Source organism: Pongo pygmaeus, chromosome 1, assembly GCF_028885625.2.
Source record: "Pongo pygmaeus isolate AG05252 chromosome 1, NHGRI_mPonPyg2-v2.0_pri, whole genome shotgun sequence".
Classification (NCBI taxonomy): Eukaryota; Metazoa; Chordata; class Mammalia; order Primates; family Hominidae; genus Pongo; species Pongo pygmaeus.
In genome coordinates this window covers 107336948-107362528 of record NC_072373.2, presented here as the reverse complement: position 1 = coordinate 107362528, position 25581 = coordinate 107336948, and the positions used below count along the sequence as shown (strand labels likewise).

Below are 25581 nucleotides of genomic sequence, written 5' to 3'. Positions count from 1 at the left end.
TGATAATGATTGCTCATGTGTATTATTTCTTCAGTGTGTATCTCCAGGAGGACAAGGACCACGTCTAACTAGTTCAGCATTGCATTTCTAGCTCCTAGCCCAGTGCCTGGCACATAGTAGGTACTCAATAAATATTTGTTGAATGAAAAGAAGCTGTAGCATTCATATGCCCATCACTCTCTAATGAAATATTTACAATTGAGCTAACAGGTCTAGTTCAAAAATTTATCTACTGCCAAAACAAATATCACAACATTTTTCAGAGTCAAAAGCAAATCTCTTTTTGGCTAATCCAGGTTACTACTTCATAGATAATCAGAAAAGGACTACAGACACCCCTAACCCTCACTGCTAATGAATCATCTTCCCATTTAAGAAGTCAGCAGACTATTTTCTTTCCAGTTTCATGTCATCAGTTTTACTTAAACAGTTGTCAACCCTAATGGGTTGTTTCTCCAGATTAATTCTTCTCGCTTTTTTAGAAAGATTTATAGCACATCACCCTCATTCTGATCTTTTTATTGTCCAAGATTCTCCTCCTATAAGATAATCATATGATTTAGAGACTGGCTTAAATGGCCCAGGACCTAGAATTCATAATATATATTTTTTAAATTTTAGTAAAATTTCAGATTTTTCCTGACTACTCTCTCCTGATTCCTACCCACAATGATTTCTTTTTTCTTTTCTTAAAATTTTCTTGTTGGAGACTCTAAAAATAAATAATCAGAGAGGTGCTCTATTCCTGGTGTTACCCCAGATTCACTGCAGCTGTGCCGAAGGCTGCCCACACAGTCTAATGACACATTAAATACACTGTCTATGACTTGTCCTGTTAGGCAGAGCCAAAAGCTGCTTTGATTAATTTTTATTTTTAAATGCAACTGGCATGTGGATATAGATCCTGCCTTTGTGACCTTTGGGCAGGGCACGTAATCTGTCTCTTTCACCTACTCTTCTACCTGCAAAATTGGTGTGACAATAAAATCTTTCTTTCTAAATTGATACGTAGTAAAAGATAAACTATACAGGAGCACTAGTGAAAAGATGCCATGCAAGTGCCTCAAAGTGATCTGTTTTCTGGACTCTCTGTGGCACATCTTGCATCTCTAACAAGTCTCCCTCAGCCATGTTCTAAGCCCCAGCCCCAGCATTAACCAGTTGTACAAGTAACAAATACAGATTCACCTTAGTGCAAACTAAGTCAAATAAGAAAATAATTCTCCTGCTAACTAAAACACGCATCTTAGTATTCTAGAGCAAAATGCAGGTAACTTCTGGATAATCCAAACCACAGCTTTATAGGCAGTGATGACCAGCCTTCTTTGAGTACTTAGCATATGCCAAGAACTGTTTTCAGTGCACTGCATACATTATCTATTCAGTCCTAAGTACCCTGGACGTAGCTGTGATTATTAAACTGCATTTTTAGCCAGGTGTAGTGGTTCATGCCTATAATCCCCGTGCTTTGGGAGGCTGGGGTGGGAGGATCACTTGAGGCCAGGAGCCTGAGACCAACCTGGGCAACACAGCCAGACCTTGTCTCTACATATTTTTTTTTTAATTAGCTGGTTATGGTGGCACATGCCTGTAGTCCTAGCTACTCAGAAGACTGAAGCAGGAGGATCAGTTGAGCCCAGGACCTCAAGGTTACAGTGAGCTATGATTGTGCCACTGCACTCCAGACTGGGTAGCAGGAGAGAGGCCCTGTCTCAAATAGATAAATTGCATTTTACATCTGAGAAAACTGAGGCATATAGAAATCAAATGGTTTTCCTGAGCTCACACTGACAGTAAGTGGTAGAGTTCAGATTTGAGTCAGGGGGCTTAGCCTTTATATTCCACTGCATTTCAAGATAATGATAACAACCATTTATGTGCCAGCAGTTGGGCCAAGTACTTTACGTAGATTATCTCATTAAGTTCTCATAATAATCATCTCCATCTACAGATGATAAAAATGAGACTTAAAAGGGTTAATTTGCCAACTATCACAGAGCTAGTAAGTGATAGATTCTGAGCCAGGCTGTCTGATTATAGAGACTGACAACAAAAATACTAAACCATGTTGTGAAAGCCAGTGATGGCTCTACCTACAGTCTTCCATGGAAGACTCCCTCATCATTTACAAGGACATGCAAATGTGTTTGCTGGACCTAGTGAGGACAGAAATTCCTCTGCACTCTCCATTCTAATGGATTTACAGGTAGGCCAAGGGGAAAATGAACTCCTGAGTAGCAGCCTGGAGTCTTTGTTGATGCAAGCTGTACCAGTGGATTTCAATTAGCCAGGAGGCTTTTGGAGGGCAAGCCCAGGGCATGGACAACTCACAAGAGAGGAGGTCCCCAAAGCTCCCCAATTCTGCCCATAGCAACAGAGGCTTCCTGTAGCCAAGTCTGTCTCTGATTTGCAGATGGGTGAGTTAAATTCACACAATCTCAGCCATAACTCTTAGGATGGGTTCTCCATTGCCCTAACCAGAAAGGCCCCAGAATGTTTGTCTCCAGTGATCAAGGTCTGCCATCTGCTGAAGTTTTACCCTTTGCTTTGTCATCACATGAACCTAATATTCTACAATTTACCCTGCCCTTTCATGGTCAAATATTGCCCTGGTACAATCAGGGATACAGTAGAATTGTGCAGGACCAAAGGAAATAAGGACAGGTCTGGGAGAAGGGAGGGGGGATAGATCAAAGAATCTTGAAACCCTCGGGTTGGTGATTCTGGATTTGTGGTGCTGTGGGAGACAGGGCAAATATTTCCGTGATAAAAGGGACTTCTGAATAGGAAGAAAAGGAAGAGGAGAAAAAGAGGGATACCCTCTGGGGTATCCAGTGCCACCAGTATAATGATCACTAAACAGGTTGAAAGGGAGGGCACCAGGAACTCAGCCCAGAAAGTGTGGTTATACAATAAAATTAAAGCCAAGGTTGTCCCCCTTTGCATTTCCTGTCCTCCCAGCCCCTCCCATTTAGACCATACCCATCTTTTCCCGTGTGGAAAAAAAGAGTTCACTCGACTCTCCTTTGCAGACTTGGAGTAAGTCTCTTTTCTTTGCCCTGAGGCTCTCAAGGCATCTACTACAGTGCATGGAGCAAAAGAGAGACTGCATCGCCCCCTCGTGGTGCAGGGCCAATCTCTGCAGTATTCCGGACGCTGTCCCGGGCTACCCAGACAGGGGCATCCTGTGGGAGTGGAAATGCTGTCCTCAGAAACTCTGGCTGTTGAATGACTTGTATCTTGTCAGAATGGTGAGATCCCCGAATGCCATCACCCTGTTCCTTCTACCCTCCCCATTGATGTTCACACAGGTCAGCTAAGCTAGACCTGTCTGCAGTGTGTTTTGAAAACAGGTTGCCCCTGCAAGGAAACTCCTGGTTTAGTAAATCAGCACATCAGGGCTAGAGAAGAAAAGAGTTCTGCTGTCTTTGTTTCCATTCCAGTCCGTTCTGCCAAGTTGAAGCAGAATGATTTTCATTCATCTTAAATCCCCCCAAAATATTTTTTTAAAATAAACCTCTCAAACCAAACACCATCACATATGTACCCTAAGGAATAATGAGTCACCTTTTCAGGCAACAGAAAGAAAGGACCAGAGAATTGCTGTCAAGCCTAGGGTGGGTGGAGGAGGCAGGGAATTAATTTTGTTGAGTGGATAAAGGTCTGGGCCTCAATCCCAAAAGCCCAGATTGGGGCATCGAGCCTACAGCACCCCTGTCAGTCGCTCCCTGCTGTCCCTGGAGCCTGGGCAGGCAAACAGTCATCCTTCTGCACTGTCTCTCTGGGACAGCCGGAGCCTTTGTCCCCATCCCGAGGTCACCCTCTCCCAGAACCTCCTCTGCCTCTGGTAAGAGGAGGTAAAAGGAAGGTGGACACAGGAGGTCCATCACAGCGTGGATGAAGCTGCCCCTACATCAGAATGCAGAGCTTGGAGTCTAGCCCCATCCTGGCCAACACAGAAGCAGGGAGTGAGAGAGGCAAAAACGAGGAGCCAGCCTGTTTCCATAGATACAGATTTCAGTTGCATTTTATGACAGCCGTGCCAGGCTGCCTGGAGAGGCATTGTTTGGATGCCTAGGGACCCGCTCAGAAGGAAAATGAAGTAAGAAGCAATTTTTTTAAGATTCAAGTGGTTTCCCTCCCAGTTTCAGATTGAGATCCATCCTCCGCCCTCTGGCCTTCTGGCAGAGGTCATCCCTGGTAGGACACTTGCCTTTAGTGCAGCCTGGGCAGATTTAGACCCTCCAACCCCACGCCTCGAAGATCACAGTCAAAATGATTCTGAGAAGCAAGCCTGCTTTCCCTGGAGCCTGGGCAGTCAAACAGCCATCCTTCTGCACTGTCTCTCTGGGACAGCCGGCGCCTTTGCCCCCATCCCGAGGTCCTCCTCTCCCAACACTGCTAGTGCTTCTCTAATGGCTGCTCTGTGGCTGAAGGAGTTCCAATTTCCCAGCACCTGGTGACCTCTTGTGAGGGCTGCCACTGAGGCTTTGAGAGAAGAAGGCTCACCTGGTCTCCTGCCGGGGGCTCAGCCTGCAGCTGGGGAAGGACTCCCCTTACTTCTAGATTCAAAACACTCATTTTCCTTTGCCACTCCTACATCTTCATCTCCTACCACCTCATCTAGGCGGTGCCCTTCTCTGTACTCATCACTCATTCATTTCTCAAAACCCATTGAGTTCTTTCATTTGCCAGGCCTTTATAAAATAGACGTAAGTAAGAGACTTTCCCTGTACTCAGAAATCTCACAGACTAGTGGGGGATGCAGACACATAAGTGAACTACTAGAAAACAACTTAGATAGGGTCAAGTAAGAAGTCCTGGGGAAGTTAAAGCCCAAACTGAGCCTCAACGGATGAGTCAGTTAGGGGAGAGGAGATTCAAAATAGAGAGGGGACTGCATAGGCAAAGGCATAGAGGCAAGAAACAGGGTTATGTGCATAAGAAACTCGGTAGATCATAGGTGCTGAGAGCCAGTGCAAAGCTATGAGTGGCAAGAGATGGGCTGGAGTAAATTGGCAGTCGTCAGACAGCAGAGGGCCCTATGTGCCATGCTAAAGGCCCCAAGCTTCATCCTGCAGTGGTTCTTCAGCCGTGGCTCACAGAGTTCCAGGGCTCCACTGTGGTGCCTCAGGGGCAGGACTAGGGGCCTCTCACTCTCAACCTGAGTGATTTTTTTTTTTCCAGACAGAGTTTCACTCTAACTCAAGTGATCCGCCCGCCTCAGCCTCCCAAAGTGCTAGGATTACAGGCGTGAGCCACCGCACCCTGCCCTGAGTGACTTATTTTATATGTACTTGAATAGGTGACAGCAAACCACAGTGAGATTAAAGTCTGGGAAGGACATGATCAAAGGGGCATGTATAGGAAGGACATGATCAAACGATGTTTCAAAGAGACCACTCCAGTTTCCAGGCCTCACTTCCAACCATTCCTCAGGGAAGTCTACCGCCCAAGAAAATCTCTGATGGTAAGAAATGATTTACAGCAAAAATGAAGACTTCTTCAGTACATCTGTGATAATTATTTCCAAACTTACTTCATCCTGAGAAAAGAAAATGAAGTGGGAATCCCTTGCCCTTAGACTTCAGAGCCCTGTGCTGATCATGCCATCTAGTGGTAGGAGTGCAGCATGACTCCAAAAGGAAACAAGCTTGCATTTCTTTCTGAATATCTGTATTATCTTATTTAATCCTCAAAACACCTTGGCTAAGTATGTCTTATTAATATACCCATGTTACAGGCCGTAAAACTGAGAGATGGGCAGAAAACAATATTTGTTTTGAGTCTCCTGTGGGTTAGGAACTATGTTAGCTGATGTACATGAGACTGGCATTATCCCCACTTACAAGATAGACAAACTGAAGACCTTGGTGACTGAGAGACCAACTAGATTAAGCTACAGACACTGAGGTTTTCCTGCTTCCAGGTCTAGATTCATTCCAAAGAATCTGGTCAGATTCAAATCTCTAACTTGAGTTGAAAAGAAACCAAGTAGTAAAGAATGAGGAGAGAGGCAAGCCTTTGTGAAATTCAGAGTAGCTGGCACAGACAGACCACAGCTATTTCTTTGTCATGAATGGCAACAAAAGCACAGTTGTATATTAGATTCTAGAATAATTATAGGAAGAATAATTACCACCGGAATATGCAAATTATAGGAATCTGTGAGCCTAAAGCCAATCAGATGCCCAGCAAGTACGTTTCTTAAGAGTGAGTGGCTGCTTTCTGTAGAACAGAGCATCGGTTGGAGCCAGAGAAAAACTGAGAATTGTGGTTTGAATGGAACCTTAATTCCACATCTGAAACCTTAATTCCTCTTTGCCATGTAATATAGCATATTCCCAGGTTCCAGGGATTACGATGCTGACATCTTTGTGGGCCATTATTCTGTCTTTCACATACATTGAGACCAAAAAGACCAAGTACCTATAAGAGGACCAACCCAGACGGGCTGTGGCAATTACGCTGTTGCTTCTGAGTGAGAAGTTACAGGCCCAAGAAAGGGTAATGACAGGCTTAGAGATACATAAAAGAGACAAGCAATTTCCAAAACAAAAAGCAAAGGCAAAAAGAAAAATAAAAAAGCTCTCTCTCCATAAAAAGGTACAAAATATGCCTATAAAGGAGAAAAACAGGGCTGGATGTGGTGGCTCATGACTGTAATCCCAGCACTTTGGGAGGCTGAGGTGGGCAGATGACCTGAGGTCACGAGTTCGAGACCAACCCAGCCAATATGGTGAAACCCCCATCTCTACTAAAAATACAAAAATTAGCTGGGTATGGTGGCACACACCTGTAATTCCAGCTACTCAGGAGCTTGAACCTAGGAGGTTGCAGAGAGCCGAGATTGCATGACTGCACTCCAGCCTGGGTGACAAGTGAGACTGTCTCAAAAAAAAAAAAGTTAAAATTAAAAAAAAAAATAACATTCTTGCTCTCTCTCACCTATCTCATCCACCAGTGATATGTGAATATAGTACAAATCAGGCATCCAGAGCCATAAAAGGCAAGACAAAAACACATTGGAAAAGCAAAATGTCACAGATAATCCCCAGGTTTGACTTTCTGATTTGCGAATCAGAAGAGGCCCTTGCAAATGATGATAAAATCTGTCTCCAGATGCACCAAGATGATGAATTTAAACATATATGTATATATAGTTGACCCTTGCACAAAATGGATTTAAACTCTGTGGGTCCACTTATACACAGGTTTTCTTCAATAAATGCAGTCTGCCTTCCGTATTGTCTCCATATTGGTGGGTTCTGCATCAGAAACCAAACATGGGTAGGAAGGCAAGATTTGGAAATCTGCATTATAGTAGGGCTCGCTTTTCATATCCACGGTTTTCATAGGGCAGACTACAGGACTTGAGTTTGTGTGGATTTTGGTATCTGCGGGTGGTCCTGAGGCCAATCCCCCACAGATACGTTGGGATGACTGTACTCCTTTATTATCATTATGTTTAATGCCAGCAGAGAAAGAGGACTAAAAACTAGGAGGAGAATCAGCAGTACTGACATTGCTATCATAATCCAGTTTTTTAAGCATCCAGGCTTAAATGCTGAACTGAAACAGAAGCTGATCTGGCAAAATTTTTTTCTAACTGGTTTCTTGAATTTAAGTGAAATGTAGAGGCCTTTCTAAGCCAGGCACAAAGTTAAGAAACAATACATTTTTAAATGACAGATTTGATTAGATAAAAATATAAATTCTCTGTACAGCAAAACACACTAAAAGTAAACCTGCAAGACAAGTGATGATTTGGAAAAAGTTTTACAACATAAGTGGCAGAGGAATAATAACCATAGTCTATAAAAAGAGCTTATACATCTATAAGGAAAAGACAACTGCTCCCCCTACCCAAATGGACAAAGAATATGAGTAGGCAATTCAGAAAAAAAAGAAAGGCAAATAGCTAGTAAACATGAGGAGTCATGCCATCTCTCTAGTAACCAGAAAAACACAAATTAAAATAACAAGATACTTTCTGCCCATCCCATTGTAAAAAATGTGAAGCTGGACAATAGCCAGTGATGGTAAGAATACATAACGAAGTGCTCCCTTGACAGCTATATGAGTGTAGTATGGTACAGTGGTTTGAGAGCAACTGGTAGTACCTATCAACTTTTAAATTTTACCTCTTTTGAACAATCATTTCTACCTCTACACACTCCTGAAATATTCCTACATGTGCTCAAAATATATTCATAAGGATGTTATTACTTAAAAATATTGTGACAGGAAAAAAAGCAATCTAAGCGTCTTTCAATAGAGAACAGACTAAATAAACGTACAGGATGTCCTTACTATGGAATACTATTAAAGACATTAAAAGGATGAGGTTGATCTGCATGCACTGCAAAGATCACCAAGATATATTAAGGGAAAAAGGCAAGTCACACAATAATATGCAATTCATTGATCTCATTGACATGTACATACATATATGCATAGAAAAAGCATCTAGAAAGACACATATCAAACTGTTAAGCATGGTCACAGTAATGGTAGGATAGGAAGAAGAGGGTAAGGAGAGGCCTCTACTCTTTTTATTTTTATGTTTTTTTTGGAGACGGAATCTCGCTCTGTCACCCAGGCTGGAGTGCAGTGGCACGAACTCGGCTCACTGCAACCTCCACTTCCCAGGTTCAAGCAATTCTCCTGCCTCAGCCTCCCGAGTAGCTGAGATTACAGGTGCTTGCCACCATGCCTGGCTAGTTTTTGTATTTTTAGTAGAGATGGGGTTTCACCATGTTGGCCAGGCTGGTCTCGAACTCCTGACCTCAGGTGACCTGCCTGCCTCGGCCTCCCAAAGTGCTGGGATTACAGGTGTGAGCCACCACGCCTGGCCGAAGCTTTTGTTTTTTACCCTACATGTCCCTATATTGTTAGTTTTTTTTTAATGTGCAGATATTCATGCCATACATTTGTAGTTTTATTAAATATATAGATATGTGCAAAGTGAATTAGTCTATTTAGAAAATATTTGCAGCTATATTGGTTTTACAGAACAAAAAGCAGCTTTTTTAAACATGCTAAATGTTAACTAATTAGCACAAAGACCGGAGACCCGAGATGCTCTGAAAAGTCAGCACTGTAGAACCAAATCTTATAATTAAAGGAGACAACATGGGCAGGCCAGAGCAAACATGGTCTCTGGAGTCAAGCAGATCTGGTCCTAGTCCTGGCCCTGCCCCCTTCTTTCTGCAACTGTGTGCTAATTACTTAAGCTCACTGTGTCTCCAGGAAATAAACATACAAGTGCCTACCCCTCAGTCTTGATGCAAACACCATGTGTGTACAAAATATTTTTCTCCCTTTCTCATTTATGATATTGTATATGTAGGCTGGGGTCATATGGCAGCTGGGAGACTGTAGTGAACATTTTACAATGATTTTTTTTTTTAGGTGGACCCAAAGAAATGTTTTTAGGGCCCTATCTTGGTGGTAGAGTGTCAAGAGGTGCAGTTTATTGTTGGGGAGGGTTGTAATACAAAAGCTTTGAGCACCAGGGCCAGGATGAACAATTCTAGTAGCTGCACCTTCCTAGATCAGTGGTTCCAAAATTTCAGCATGCATTAGAATCACCTGGGGGGGGGGCTTATTAACCCAGCTTGCTGGTCTTGCCCTCAGAGTTTCCGATTCAGCAGGTCTGGGGTAGGGCTTGGGAGTACACACTGTCCTAACAGGTTCCCGGGTGATGCCGATCCTGCTGGTGTGGGGAGCACACTTTGAGACTCTCAGACTTAAAGCATCAACAACTGCCCCTAGCCCATTGAATTTTAGACTGCGGCAGACTCTTTCCTTACCCCTAGTTCTGGAGATGCTTCCTCTGGCGTTCTCTCTGAACCTTCCCAGGCATCAAGAATTCCAGGACACTCCCTGGTTTTACCTATGGCCAGTGGCCAATTTCTGCAGCCTGTGCTAATTCTGTCCAAGGTGATGGGGCAGCTGAAAGAACCCAAGACTTTTAGTTAAGGGAGGGGAGAAACTGGGGGTAATGTGGAGAGCCAGACCCAGCCCCTCGCCTGGGTCCTGCCTGCTCTGTGTGCTCAGCACAAGGACAGGAAGTGTATCCCCCTTCTGCCTAAGCAGATTGGGAAAGATAACTTTGTTAGCAGGAGAAGCCTGGGCCGAGGGGTCGTGCTCTATAGAATTGGCACAATCTGCTCTCATGCATGAGCTGCTCCTATCAATAGAGAGCCCTGCCTTGCCCTGACAACTCGTCTGTGCTGGAAATCCTCTCTCGAGTGAAAGTCCCCCGAGTTCCCCCCTCCAACACACCCTTTGCCCCTCAGGGCACGGGAGCCCTTGAACCTCAGCCAAATGGTTGTGATGAAGAATTTCTGGCTCCCAACCAAATTGGCCAGGGAGGAGGGAAAGAGAGGGCCATGGCCTGCCTCCTGACCCTCTCCAGGTGGCACAAACAGACCAAAAAAGCAAGTATTGATCTCTCTGCTGGTGAAGAAAGTACCCTTGGTTTCTCTCTCTGGTGACCTTCTTCCTAATAATGGTGATAGCAATTACTATCTGTCAAGCGCTTACTATGCCAAGTATTGGACTCAGTTTCACACACAGTTTTATTTAATCACTGCAACTCTTAGAGGCAGACACTGTTCACCATTTTTCACAAGAGAAAACTGAGGCTGAAACCAGGAAAGTCACTTAGGCAAGGTCAGGCAGCTGGCTAGTTAGTGGTGAAGCTGAGATGATCTAACCCCAGAGCCTGGCGTTAACCTCTTCGCTGTTCAGTTTCCCACAAGATGGAGGCTCCCAGGCCAAAGTTAGGCCCAGGATTCAGCATGGTGGGGTGGATCAGATTCTCCCCCGACCCCTCTCTTTCAGCAGCGTACATGAGGCCTCTTTGCATACTCCATGTGCTAAGCATCACATAGGGGACCATGCTTCGTTTACCTTTGTGCTCCCAGCACAGTGCCAAGCACACAGTGGCTACTTAGCAAAGCCTGTGGTAGAAAGGAAGGATAAAGTTGTACGATGGGCACTGGGTAGTAACTGGCTTCTTGCTGGTGTTGGGGTTTTGAAGACATGCAGGTGAACAAACAATACATAGATGAACAACCAACAGATTAAAATTACATTTCCCAATTATGTTTGTCCTTGCCCACTCTACTGCAGCCCCTCTGGCTTCCTTGCTGCCTCAAGCTTCACCCCCATGCCCTCACGATTCTCTCACCTTCTTGAAAAATTGCTCAAATCTCACCTCAGTGAGGTCTCTTTGGGCACCACCTCCCTTCCACCAGCAATCCCAATCCCCCTCACCCTGCCGTATGTTCTCATTTCTGGTACTTACCACCTTCAAATGTTCTGTATAATTCACTCACTCACTGTGTTTAATGCCTGTTCTCCACCTCCCCACTAGGAATCTTTGTCTTACCAAAGTGTCCCACACACCTCAAAGGGTGGGAGCTCAACAACTACTTATTGAATGAATCTCTAAACATTGCCCACTAAGTCAGAGCTGGGCTTGAAATACTCAGAGAAGTGACTGGATTCTCCCACAGCCCCCAGTCCTATGTTTCTCAGAGACTTGTTCCCCCTGGCACTTCCCAGTAACTGGAAGAGAGATTCTACATCTCCCAATTCCAGTCACCACAGGGATTGACTGAGGATGGTCCTCTTGGGCCCCATAAATCTTTCTGCCCTTCTCCTCAGGCCAGGGCTCATCTGGTTCTCCATAAAGAGCCTCTCTGCATATTGAGTCTGTGTTCCACAACTGGAGGCACCCGGAGCCATGGAAAACACATGGGCTTGAGAGCTACGCCACAACCTTAGGGTGTCATTTCAACTTTAGCCTTGATTTCCTCATCTATAAAATAAGGGCTGGGATCAATGATCTCCTCCAGTCTTTCCCAGTTCTGACATTTTCCCTATGGAAGTGGGGAGTGCGTAACCTTGGTCAAAACGTACTTAGAAACAAACCAACCCATGGCCCTGGGGCACAGGACACAGCCACACTCAGATCATAGCAAATATAACCAAGTGAACAGGCATTCACAGCATCACATAGGTTAGATTAGCAGCCACCATCTGTTTTCACAAAGCAAAAAAGGCAGTGATTATCATCTCTATTTCACAGATGAGAAAACTGAGGCTCAGAAAGGCTAAACAAGCCGCCCACACATAGGAAGCAGAAGAGCCACACTCAAAGCCAGGTCTTCCAATGGCAAATTCCACAGACTTTCCACACAGAACTGCCTCATTGCTTTTGAAATGCACCCTGGGCCAGGTGCAGTGGCTCATGCCCGTAGTCCCAGCACTTTGGGAGGCTGAGGCAGGCAGATTGCTTGAGCTCAGGAGCTCAAGACCAGCCTGGGCAATATGGCAAAACCCCATCTCTACAAAAAATACAAAAATTAGCTGGGTGTGGTGGCCTGCGCCTGTAGTACCAGCTACTTGGGGGGCTGAGGTGGGAGGATTGCTTGAGCCCAGAGGTGGAGGTTGCAGTGTGCCAATATCAGGCCACTGCATTCCAGCCTGGGTGACAAAGCAAGACCTTGTCTCAAAACAGAAAAGAAAGAAAAAGAGAGAGAGAGAGAGAAAGAAAGGAAAGGAAGGAAGGAAGGAAGGAAGGAAGGAAGGAAGGAAGGAAGAAAAAAAGAAAGAAAGAAAGAAAGAAAGAAAGAAAGAAAGAAAGAAAGAAAGAAAGAAAGAAAGAAAAAGAGAAAGAAAGAAAGAAAGAAAGAAAGAGAAAGAAAGAAACGAACAAACCCTGGTAGGAGAATGCCACCATTAGATTATCCAAAATGTCAATAATCTAATAATCTATAAGATTACAGAATATAAAATTGGAATTTACATTTGAACGTGGTTATGTCTCCTATTCTAGACATTTGTTTATTTATCTCAAATAATGCAATACAGACACCCTGGAAAGACATCCCTCTGAAAGACCTGAGAAAGTGATTCTTGGTAGGAATAGATAAGTCATCTCTCAATGGTAGCTAAGATGAGCCTCTTTCCCCATCTCTTTCAAAACTTTCCCCAAGATATACACGATTGAGTGTTTATATTTTCAAGGACTTCCAAGCTACAAACAGAAGAACCAACAACAAAGATAACTTAATCAATTGGGTACTACAAGTAGAGGAGTATCTTCTTTGTTAACAGAGTAAGAAAACAAAGAAAGTGCTAAATTGAAAAGCTAGATTTGTCTAAATCCAAGAGACCATAACTGGTTCAGAGCCTTGTTGACAGTCCCATTTTTCTGATTTCAAATGCATCCTCTACTACCATCTCTCACAAAATGATGACGAGCGATGACACCACCCACCACATTAGCCAAGTTGTACTGGGAAGCCTTGGATAGGGAGAACTTCATTTTGAAGAGAAGCTTTGTAGATTCTTTTCTCTTCATAGGACTATATCAGGGAGAGCGCAAGCTTCAGGAATCAGCATGTACTGAATATTCCCAAAGAAAGAATGATTGGATTTTTTCCCCTCATCCTCTGACTTCTTACCTTATTGATATTGCAGGGATCAGCCTTGACCATCTATTTTTAACTGAAGGATTTGCTATAGGGCATTGTCCCAGTCAGAGTGGGCTCTCAAACTTGGGAGTTCAAAAGAAATCAGACATCTAAAGTAAACAAGGTTTTGGGCTAGTGACCATTTTATTTAAAATGGAATTGGGGACTCACACAACATTGGTACCATCCTCCTTCAAACTGCCCCCATCAAAATGCAATATGTCCATGACACCAGAAAGGACAGGAAGAGGGGGTGGGGTGGTGAAGCAAGTGCTTAGATTTTTTTTGTCCAGTTTACCCTCAAAGTTATCTTCAATTTAGTAACCATACATTGCAGATTTCATAAAACAATCTAAGTTTCAACTATTTTTGCTCCATTGTTTTCACAAATAAACTTGTAGGATAAAATGCCCCTATTTTTGGTTTGGAAATGTAGTCAAAATAACCATTTTTTATACTACCAATAGTCAATCCCAGATGATGGGAAGGGAGTGGGCCTCAGAGAGCATGTGTCCATGCCCTCCAAGCATCATTCCTCATTAAGCCACATTAGAATTTAATCTAAGAGCCTCCTGGTGAGCAAAACCATCATATCCCCGTTTAACAGATGAAGGCACTAAAGACTAAAAATGTTAGCTGACATTGATTGAACTTCCGCCACTCAAAAGTGTATGTAATTATGAGTGAAACATGGTGAGAAATGCTATTACTTTGACAAATGGCACCAGAATTCTTTGGAGTGTTAAGGCTCCTTTCAAAGAGGGAGACCACCCTGCTGAAGGTTTGTTTGTGTTTCTTTTTTATTGTTTTGATCTTTCTAGAAAGCTTTTTCCTTTTATGTTTAGTTGACACATAATAATTGTACATATTTTGTGATACAGAGTGATATTTCAATACATGTATACAATGTGTAATGATCAAATCAGGATAATTAGCATATTCAGCATCTCAAACATTTATCATTTCTTTCTGTTGGGAACAATCAAAATCCTCTCCTCTAGCTTTTTGAGACTATGCAATAAAATAGTTAACGGCCAGGCACGGTGGCTCATGCTTGTAATCCCAGCACTTGGGGAGGCCAAGGCAGGCAGATCGCCTGAGGTCAGGAGTTTGAGGCCAGCCTGGCCAACATGGTGAAACCTTGTCTCCACTAAAAATACGAAAAAAAAAAATTAGCTGGGCGTGGTTGTGGGCGTCTGTCATCCCAGCTACTCAGGAGGCTGAGGCAGGAGAATAACTTGAACCTGGGAGGCAGAGGTTGCAGTGAGCTAAGATCGTAACATTGCACTCCAGCCTGGGTGGCAGAGCGAGACTCTGTCTCACACACACACAAAAATATAAAAATTAAAATAATTAATTAATTAATGTTAACCATATTCACCCTACAGCACTGCAGACCACCAGAACCCATTCCCCCTATCTAGCTGTGCTTTTGTATCTATTAGCAACATGCTCCCCATCCTTCCTTCCCCCACTACACTTCCCAGCCTCTAATATCCACAATTCTGCTGAAAGCTTTGAGAGACAAGAGCAAACCACCAATAAAAGATGAAACATGGTCCTTTGGAAAGGACCAACCACTCTTGGTGTGACTTAGGGCAGAGGGATTCACATAGCTGACCACTTACTGTCCCTACATCATTAAGATTCTCCAAACTGATGATAAGGCCTTGGGAAAATGCCCCTAGGCTCATGTGCTCTGGAGAAATGCCAAAGGTTTACTGATGTACAGGCCCAGTCTGCTGCTAAAAGAAACTTTGGGAGGCACAGAAGCCCCATCTAAGCTTTCACACATCAGCTTTCCCCATCCTCCTCCCCTCAGTGCCCAACACAGCTCTCCCATTCTCTCACTCCCATTGTTTCCCAAACATCCCTCCCTTCATAAAAGCTGTCTGGCTGGGAGCTTAAAATATTGCTGGACAGTAAAACCTACCCATCAGGGCCAATCCAGTCATATCTGCTCAGTCGTGCAGCACAGTAGGGGCGGGGTAGAGAAGTGGGAGGTGGGCTTTTAGGCAGCAAAGGAAAGAGACGAAAGTTGCCATTTTGCTGCTGAGCGCCAAGAGAGAAAGAGCACATATTTCTCCGTGGGACACTCCTTGTATTGGCAAGTTTTCCTTGGGTGATATTAGTTTGTAACCTTCCCCCCAATTGTTCTTTCTCAGCCTAATCTAAGGGCCATATATAGGCTTCTCCAAAAGGAAAAAGGTTGCCAATAAGATTCAGTCTTGGGCTGGGATGGCTAGACTTACACTCCAACTCTGAAAACCCTCTTCAAGTTGACCTAAGAACTGGCAGAGGTTTGGAAGGGAGAGGAATGCTGGAATAATCGGCAGGATAGGGAAACAGAGATGTCCAAACTCAAACTACAATTTGACTTCTTAAGCTATTTTCATGTCTACAGGAATCCACAGGGACCTAAACCAAGTATATGATATTTATGAAAAAGTTTTGTGCCCTTTTCACTCAAATTCTACAATAGAAATAATAGTCACAATTATTGAATGCTGTGGGGGTAGCGGAGGCTTCGTGCTCAGCATTTTCCATGTTGGAGCATTTAATGGAGCACAGGAATGGATCTGGCTAAGGACCATAAAATTCCTCCTAGGAGCAGGTTCTGTTGTCTCTCTGTGAGAACTGCTGGCTAGTGGCTGTTCTAGAAACAAGAAAAGAGGCACTTTCCACTCGGTTACCAACCAGAGCGGTAAGTGGCCATTGAACGCTTTGGAGAACTTATTAATGAATGTATATGTGTTATTCTGCCTCTTCAAAACCAGAGGAGGGCTATGCTGTAATGAGCTTAGATCTGGAAGACCAGGGCTCACATCCTAGCTCTGCCCTCACTAGCTAAGCCCCTATCTTGGAGACTCATTTAACCTCCCAGCCTGTCTTTTTGTCTGGTAATGGGGATTGATAATGCCAAGTTCACTGGTTTTCAGACATCCATCTGGGGATCTGTCAGTTCTAGCTCAAGATGAAGGTTTCCACAACCTGTGACCAAAATGTGACATGATAAACTTAACAATGTAGTAAATGTTTCACCAAGTTAAGTGTGTTCAATTTAAAGGCTTGTCTTCTATTCTGAAGTTATGTCCTCTCTAGTTTTGTAGTGTTAAAATCCCCTTTTATGAAATGATGATGAAAATAGACTGTAGTTGTAGTTAGTGATTTAATAACTCTTTTTTTTTTTTTTTGAGACAGCGTCTCGCTGTGTTGCCCAGGCTGGAGTGCAGTGGTGTGATCTTGGCTCACTGCAGCCTCTACCTCCCGGGCTCAAGCAATTCTCCTGCCTCAGCCTCCCAAGTAGCTGGGATTACAGGTGCCCCACCACTGTGCCCAGCTAATTTTTGTATTTTTAGTAGAGACAGGGTTTCACCCTGTTGGCCAGGCTGATCTTGAACTCCTGACCTCAAGTGATCCTCCCACCTCGGCCTCCCATAGTGCTGGGATTACAGGCATGAGTCACCTTGCCCAGCCAATAACTCTTATTTTTATGTCCTTGTTTGGCAAAATAAGGAGTTGGTATCCTTATGTTGGTCACACTAGTTTGTTGTTATTATACTAGTCTGTGAAATCTAAGTCTGAGAACCACTGGCCTAGTTCACAGCTTGTTATGAGGACTGAAATAAGATATGTAAAAATGTATCACTTAGATCAAGGATAACCAAACATAAGGTATTATTTTAATCATTACCTCTAGCCATCATTTTCTGGTGGGATGTTCCTGGCCATATATGGACACCCTGGGGTTGGAGGCTTGAACTCTATCCATTTATTTTCCATCTGTAATAGGTCTGTTCACTAAATTTTCACAAGAAAATAAAACAGAGAATTATCTCTGAAAAAGAGAAGAGAAATATTCTTCCTTTGGTTCAGATTTCTCCCTGCTCCCACAGAACGCTTTGCTTCTCTGATCTGACTTCCTTTAAATTTTCACTGTTAGAAGTCAGGAAACCAATACATTTCTCTTCGCACCTCTAAAGTGTCTCTCCTTAACAGCACAGTAGGCCTGTTTCAACATCATGGGGTTGGAAAGATTGTGTCCTAAATTACAGTTTCTCTCCTTCAGTTATCACAAGAAACTGTAACTAGACATTTTAAAAAAATACAATCTTAGCATGGCGGCTTAGAGTATAGAAAGACACGGGCTTGTTTGGCTTTGGTTTCAAAATTACTAATGAGGTGGTCAGGAGCGACTTCTTGTGTCATGAACATGTATCATGACACTCCTGTCAAGAATTGTTGGCCTTCCAGTTTATATATTTGATCTCATACAAAATAAGCAGTTTTGTGTCTCAGACCAGCTGGTTGGGGATCAATTTACTATCCTTTTTGTTATTTACCATTTTTTGCAAGTTCATAATTTTTCTGCTGTTAGCTGTAGCAAGAGGACTGAAGTTCCTTGGTCTCTAGTATTCATATTACAGGAATTTGGGGATTAAGAATTTCAGATTTCAGAAGGATTACTATTAGAACCATGCACTGCTGTCTATGGAGCTCCCACTCGGTGAAGGGCTTTGTTCTGTGTTGTGACGGTTCACAAAAGATGAGACCAAAATGGTTCCTGCCCTCCAAAACCTTTTGATACTAAAGAGGGGGAAACAAGATTGGTTAACATACAGGACTGACAGCATGTGCTCATCACACACATTCATGTGGGTATGTGAGTGAAATACACTGTCAAAAATAACTGATATATCAATGAGGGTAAGTATTTGCAAGATAGTTAAGATTAAGTAAGATATTAGTAAGATAGTAAGATATTAGCCAAATCTTATAGAAGTACAGTTATTCAAATTGCTGTTTTAACATAAATTTTAGAATGAACTATTTGATAAGAAATGAACTTTTTCCTGGCTCTGCCACCGGTGAGCTTTATGCTTGGGCTGCTTGCCTGATTGTGATGTTTCAGACCTATTTTCCAAAAGGCAATGGGAATGGCTACCACTCTTACCAGGGCAAGTACTAGACTTAACTATAGTCTGAAGAGTTAACAATAGATACATGTGGCTGGGATTGAGTTGCTGGTTCTGATTCCGAGCTGCTGTTTCCTTCCCCCTCTCCATTACTCATTTCTACAAGGAACTCTTCCCAATGCCAGACCCATGACTGGGGATGCCACAGCTGCTGTCACTTTTTCAGGAGAAGAGAAGCTGCTGTAGGATGCCCTGCCTGATTGGGAGCTTATGAGGCCTCAAGAGGAGGAGCACTCTCTGCTCTCCCACAAGAAGCAAACAGCTATTGTGCCTGCCCTGAAAGCACAGGCTGGACATTGCAGATGCCTGAGATTAGTATCCTGCCACCAGGTTCTGTCTGGCCAGACTCCAAATCACAGGTTGGAAATAGGCTTTTGTGTTTAACAAATATCACTGTGATTAAAAAACAATAGGCATATCCCTTTAGCCCCATAGGTTCCTGGGCCTATAGCATGGGGCATGGCTAGAAGAAGCCCAGAGCAAGATCCTCTAATGTGGGCTCTTGCCCTGGTCTGAGGGCAGTGATGGGTAAACTTTACAATTCTAGAGATGTTCAAGCTGGAGGAACAACTGTTCTCCATTGAGGTGGAAGTTTTGCTCATCATTCTTTATAGGTTACAGGTTTGCACTGGATGAATGACCCAGTTGCAAGCAGCTCCTTGTCAGCTCAATGCCATTTCCATTAGCCATTGCTGTGCTAGAGGCATTATATACCATCATGTTTAACGATATTTTTTCTACAGACCAAATTTTTAACTCTATTAAAACAGCCATATGTTACAGACCCTGAAATATTTTCATTCCATAGGACACTAAAAGTGTCCTAGAAGACCTTCCTCATCCTGTGACATGATTCCTTCCCAAAGCATTCTCTCTGTTCTTTGGATTTAAAAGAGTAATAATAAAAATATACGGCCCTCAACGTGTAAAGCTATTAATAAGGGTTTCTAGATTTCAACCTGGAGAAGAGGAAACATAAATTAAGAGCACAGAAGTCAAAGAATTGTGTAGCTTTGATTGCAGGCAGTTTATCTCAATGGTGTGGTGGGAAGAACCTAGCCTTTGTGATCAAGCAAACAGAACTGCTTCTATTTAGCTGTCTAATCTTGGACAATATATTTAGCCTCTCTGAGCCTCAGATTTCTTTTTTCTTTTTTTTTCTTTTTCCTTTGAGACAGGGTCTTTCTCTGTTGCCCAGGATGGAGTATAGTGGCACAAATCAGGGTTCACTGCAACCTCGACCTCCCAGGCTCAAGCAATCCTCCTGGCTCAGCCTCCCAAGTAGCTGGGAACACAGGCATGCACCACCAAGCCCAGCTAGTTTTTAAAGTTTTTTGTAGAGATGGGGTCTCACTGTGTTGCCCAGGCTAGTCTCTATCTGCTGGGCTCAAGTGATTCTCTTGCCCTGGCCTCCCAAAGTTCTAGGATTACAGGCATGAGCCACTGTGCCTGGCCTTCAGTTTTCTTATTTGTTGGAATCAACTTAGTTAACAAATACTTATCAAGTTCTCACTGTGTGCTGGGCTGTATGTCAAGCATTGAGTATATAGCAGTAAATAAGATAGGCATGGCTCCTACCGTCATGGAAATTACAGTCTAGCAGGATCAAGTTAAATGAAATAATATAATGTCAAAGTTCTTTCCCAAAGTTGGTATTCAATAAATGTTAATCCCCTTCCACTTCCCTTCAAATATATGATCATTATATATTCTGACACCGTCAAACATAAGATGGCCACAGACAATTTCATACATACAAGAATTGTGTTGGGAGTCCAGACACCCATAGTATAAGGTAACTCTTCAGCATTATGTCTCACGAAACTTAGATCAGTGTGTCGTCTTGATTTAAATCCATGTAACCAAGGGTTTCTATTTATGGTCAACAATGAATCCTTATTTTTGGTGGACTTTAAGGAATTATACAGATATTGCCTCATTGATGCTTTCAGACAATTTGTGAAGTGAATGAGAATAGGTATTATTATTATTAAACCCATTTTACAGATGAGGAAGCGGATGGAAGCACATTCTTTGGGGCCTTCTTTGTTCCCTAGTCCTAGTCTGCACAAAGGAAGTACTGGATAGACGCTGTGTGCACATTGACTGTTCTGGCAACTTGGAAAGGAGAGGTACCCCGCATTAGCAAAAACAGATATTGACTCAGGGTTGCATTGCGGCCGCTCAGCTCTTGCCTTCTCCCTCATTTCTTCAGGTGGGTGAGAAATGGGCGACTGGAGTTTCCTGGGGAACATCTTGGAGGAGGTGAATGAGCACTCCACCATCATCGGCAGAGTCTGGCTCACCGTGCTTTTCATCTTCCGGATCCTCATCCTTGGCACGGCCGCAGAGTTCGTGTGGGGGGATGAGCAATCCGACTTCGTGTGCAACACCCAGCAGCCTGGCTGCGAGAACGTCTGCTACGACGAGGCCTTTCCCATCTCCCACATCCGCCTCTGGGTGCTGCAGATCATCTTCGTCTCCACCCCGTCCCTGATGTACGTGGGGCACGCGGTACACTACGTCCGCATGGAGGAGAAGCGCAAAAGCCGCGAGGCGGAGGAGCTGGGCCAGCAGGCGGGTACTAACGGCGGCCCGGACCAGGGCAGCGTCAAGAAGAGCAGCGGCAGCAAAGGCACTAAGAAGTTCCGGCTGGAGGGGACCCTGCTGAGGACCTACATCTGCCACATCATCTTCAAGACCCTCTTTGAAGTGGGCTTCATCGTGGGCCACTACTTTCTGTACGGGTTCCGGATCCTGCCTCTGTACCGCTGCAGCCGGTGGCCCTGCCCCAATGTGGTGGACTGCTTCGTGTCCCGGCCCACGGAGAAAACCATCTTCATCCTGTTCATGTTGTCTGTGGCCTCTGTGTCCCTCTTCCTCAACGTGATGGAGTTGGGCCACCTGGGCCTGAAGGGGATCCGGTCTGCCTTAAGGAGGCCCGTAGAGCAGCCCCTGGGGGAGATTCCTGAGAAATCCCTCCACTCCATTGCTGTCTCCTCCATCCAGAAAGCCAAGGGCTATCAGCTCCTAGAGGAAGAGAAAATCGTTTCCCACTATTTCCCCTTGACCGAGGTTGGGATGGTGGAGACCAGCCCATTGCCTGCCAAGCCTTTCAATCAGTTCGAGGAAAAGATCAGCACAGGACCCCTGGGGGACTTGTCCCGGGGCTACCAAGAGACACTGCCTTCCTACGCTCAGGTGGGGGCACAAGAAGTGGAGGGCGGGGGGCCGCCTGCAGAGGAGGGAGCCGAACCCGAGGTGGGAGAGAAGAAGCAGGAAGCAGAGAGGCTGACCACGGAGGAGCAGGAGAAGGTGGCCATGCCAGAGGGGGAGAAAGTAGAGACCCCCGGAGTGGAGAAGGAGAGTGAAAAAGAAGAGCTGCAGTCGGAGAAGGTGTCAAAGCAAGGGCTGCCAGCTGAGAAGACGCCTTCACTCTGTCCAGAGCTGACAACAGATGATGCCAGACCCCTGAGCAGGCTGAGCAAAGCCAGCAGCCGAGCCAGGTCAGACGATCTAACCGTATGAAGTGATGCCAAAGAAAAAAAAACGCCCAAGCTTACATAGGGCAAGATGAAAGGAAAAGGTGCCAACATGATCTGAATCTTCTGTCTCCTGTCCTCCCACTAGCCCCTGGTTGGACAGGCACTGCAGCAGGGCAGTGCACGCCAGGCAACTCTAGGAAACAGTCTTTCCCACATCCAGCATAAGGGCTCCCAAGATAAACCCATCGACCCACTAAAGTTCCCCAGTCTCATAGGACTACCCCCCTCCTCCAACCCCAACAGCTATGGGGGACTCTTCTTTCATCCCCATTTCTCCATAGAAACCCTTAAATCGGAATTGGGGTTGCCTCATAGCCTTTTACCCGTCTTGTCGCAAGCTCACTAAGCCAGAATCTATCATCCCAGCATTTCTGAAGCAGATACCATGTGACCATATTTCAGGGATCCAGACTCAAAAGCCTACAGAATACAGACAGGTGACATAAATTGCAAGGCAGGCCTGTTCTAATGCAAGGGAGAGAATGGGGCTGTGAAAGTTGGAGAGCAGGGGCAGCTGCTGCTCACTTGCAGACAATGAGTACCATGAAGTGTTACCTGGTCTTTCTGATTTTTCAAGGGAAGCCAGAAATCCAACCTTTTTTTTAGACAGGCTCTCTGTTGCCCAGGCTGGGGTGCAGTGGCGCAATCTCAGCTCACTGCAGCCTCAACCTCCCAGGCTTAAGTGATCCTCTCACCTTAGCCTCCCAAGTAGCTGGGACTATAGGCACACACCACCACACCCAGCTAATTTTTGTATTTTTTGTAGAGATGGGGTTTCACCATGTTGCCTAGGCCGATCTCAAACTCCTGGGTTCAAGTGATCCACTACCTCAGCCTCCTATAATGCTGGGATTACAGGTGTATGTCACAGTGCCTGGCCTGTGAAATCTAAATTTTAATTGAAATTTTCAAAACTGTTAATGTTGGCAACTAAATTTTAAATACAACATGTAGACCAAATGAAATATGTGCAAGCCACATTTAACCTGTGAGGCACCAATTTGCAATATCAGCTTATGCTAATTAGCCCAGCTTTCCTATGGAATTGGTCTTATTATTTATGGTCTCAACTTGTTTCTGTGGCTCCCAAACCTTATTTCACTACTTTGGAGTGTTTTGTTTAAATCATCAGTCCAGGAGATATCTAAAGTTCTCACTGACCATTCTTTTGGCTCATTGTAGCCTCTGGGTTCTGAAGCAATTATATGCTTTGTATTGGTAGGAATTCTGCCCTGGGTACCATCAGAGAAAGAGAGCAAGTTGCCAAAACTCTCTCTGTGAAATCAAAAGGCTTTGAGGCCTGGTTGTAGTTTGTTTTTCCTGAAGCAAAGAAGATCCTTTCTTTACTCTCCTCTTGCAACATCAGTGCTCAGCCTAAAATCTATACCTTTTTTCATTAGTGACTAGAAGCAAGCCCAGTTTCGAGCTGGAGGATATCTGCTCACAGGCATGTCCTGGGAAGAGGCAGCTCTCAGGCCTTGTTCAGGCACAAGACATGATCAAAGGGCCATCAGGGTGGCACCAGAGGGAGCCTCTCACAAAGTGCGTGCTCACACAGCCAGGATCCCAAAGTGGAGTCTCAGGCCAAGCTTCATCCCTGGAAAGGACACAGAGGCTAAAGGGAACAAGAAGAATCTTGAAGTGCTCCTGTCCTCATATTCCCACAACTCACCCTCCTCAAACACAGAGTCTATTCAGGGGAAATCCTCATGTACACGTACATATTTCATACCAGGAGCAATTTTACCCTCAGCCAATCGATTTCCAGAGCAAGGAGAGAAAACTAAGATGGTTCACCTAAAGCAACACTATGCTTCATGGACTGCAGTGCCAAAGATAGGGTAGGAGGTATAGAAACCAAGTTGACATGGCAGGGACCTGGACAGGAGACCAGCAAGGGGCCCAAAAGAGATACTTAGAAAAACTGCCTTTGTTGTATCTTCTCAACCCCGATCAGCATCATCTCAAAAGTATATCAATCCCCTTTGCTGCCCTCTGGTTACCACCTTCCTTTCAAGATATTCATTCAAGATATACCTTTCCAAAGCAGGCCTTTTCCAAAACTATTCCTCTCCCTTGACAAAATTTCCATTCCTTGGTGACCCATTCTAAAGCAAAGTAGTCTAAAAATGAAATTCATTCTAAGGTTTGATTGCTTGGTAACTACTCCTGGGAAAAAAATTGCATTTAAAAGAGAAAGACTAAAATATATTTTTACCTAGGTAACCCAAAGTGACAAACCTTCAGTGGAGGGATGTTGAATAGAAGAGGTACATTTATCTTGGAGGCACATGATTTTCTGGCTACTGCTTGATCTTACCCCTAGCAGGCAACGTTATTCCACACAGACTTTCTCCTATATGGTGAGAGAATTAACACAATCCGAGGCCTGAGAACCAGAGAGTGCATCCTTGACCCTAATGGCTGCACTATTGCTCCCATAGTTTTGTTCCTGAAGACGCATTTTAGGAAGAGCCTTATGAATAGCTTGATCATTACCAGAATAAAGTGTCTATCTCAACTAGAGCCTGATACAAAAAAGAAAAAGAAAAACGATATCCTGTTCTAAGTAAAACTGCTGTTTGGTACCAGTTGTAGAAATGAGGAATACTGGTCTCCTTATCTCAGGTGGGACATAAGTGTGTGAGTGAGTGTCTTTCCTCAGATGAAGCAGCATCCTGTTTCAGTGAACGTACCCACACTGTCCCCACATTTTCCCTCTTAGTCTTCCCAATAAAAGGAGAAGCCTATTTAGGAAGAAAGACACAGGCGTCAAGGGGCTGCATTTTTTTTCTATTTCTGCCATTTAGTAGCTGTATCATTATTGTGCCTTGAGCTCTCTTTACTTCAGTTTTCTGTCTACAAACTAAAGCTGGCATTTGCCACCTACCTACATCCAGGGGTGTCCTAAAGATTGAGTTGGCTGCCAAGCATGAAGCCTGCTGAGTGGTACCATTCCCTGAGAGATTCTTCCAATAGCAGTGAGACTGGGAAGAAGGGCAGGTGGATGGTTTCCATCTGTCCCTCCAACCTGCCTCGTGGTTACCTGGTGAGTTTTTCAACATGAAATAGACACTCCAGAGATCACTTTTCTCAGAAGAGATTCAAAACAGAATCTTAACCCCATATGTTTAGTAGGAACCTGAGGCTCATTGACCTTAAGAAATGACTGGAGACAGATTGCCAATTACTTTCATCCTCTGAGAAAGAGGTCCCATCTTAAGCGGCCACACAAATGCAGCCAGTTTCCATTTAGAAGCAGCTGCATGTCTGTGGTAGTCTTTACTCTAGGCAGCTGCACCCCTCAGCATCTGTTTTGAGGCAAATAATTATGACTGAGTCAGGATTATAATCCCCATGGGCTTCATTATGTCCGGATTTTATTTCTACTCCTAGTCGGTCCCTTGTTAGATAAAAACCCTAGGGCACATGGACCTACCAATAAAAAGATGCATTAGACAGCGGGACATCAGCAGTACAGCTCCCTCCAGAGGAAAAGGGCTAATCACTTGATAGCAGTTCTAACACCACCATTAGGGGATATCTGTGACCAAGGATAGATGTACT

General features: G+C 44.2%; 2 protein-coding genes across 2 annotated transcripts in view; one reads left to right on the top strand and one right to left on the bottom strand.

Annotated features, from left to right (window-relative positions):
- The window catches only part of LOC129015142 (neuroblastoma breakpoint family member 11-like), a 2260169-nt gene that overhangs the window by 1846783 nt on the left and 387805 nt on the right, over positions 1-25581 (bottom strand).
- Positions 15534-22009, top strand: GJA8 (gap junction protein alpha 8). The gene is made up of 2 exons (XM_054452959.1): positions 15534-15600; positions 20685-22009. The coding sequence occupies exon 2, from the start codon at positions 20696-20698 to the stop codon at positions 21995-21997; it is 1302 nt and encodes a 433-aa protein (XP_054308934.1). The 5' UTR covers positions 15534-15600; positions 20685-20695; the 3' UTR covers positions 21998-22009.

What these genes read in the sequence shown, in the direction of transcription:
- GJA8 (XM_054452959.1), top strand. Translation starts at nt 20,696, where the DNA reads ATGGGCGACTGGAGTTTCCTGGGGAACATCTTGGAGGAGGTGAATGAG.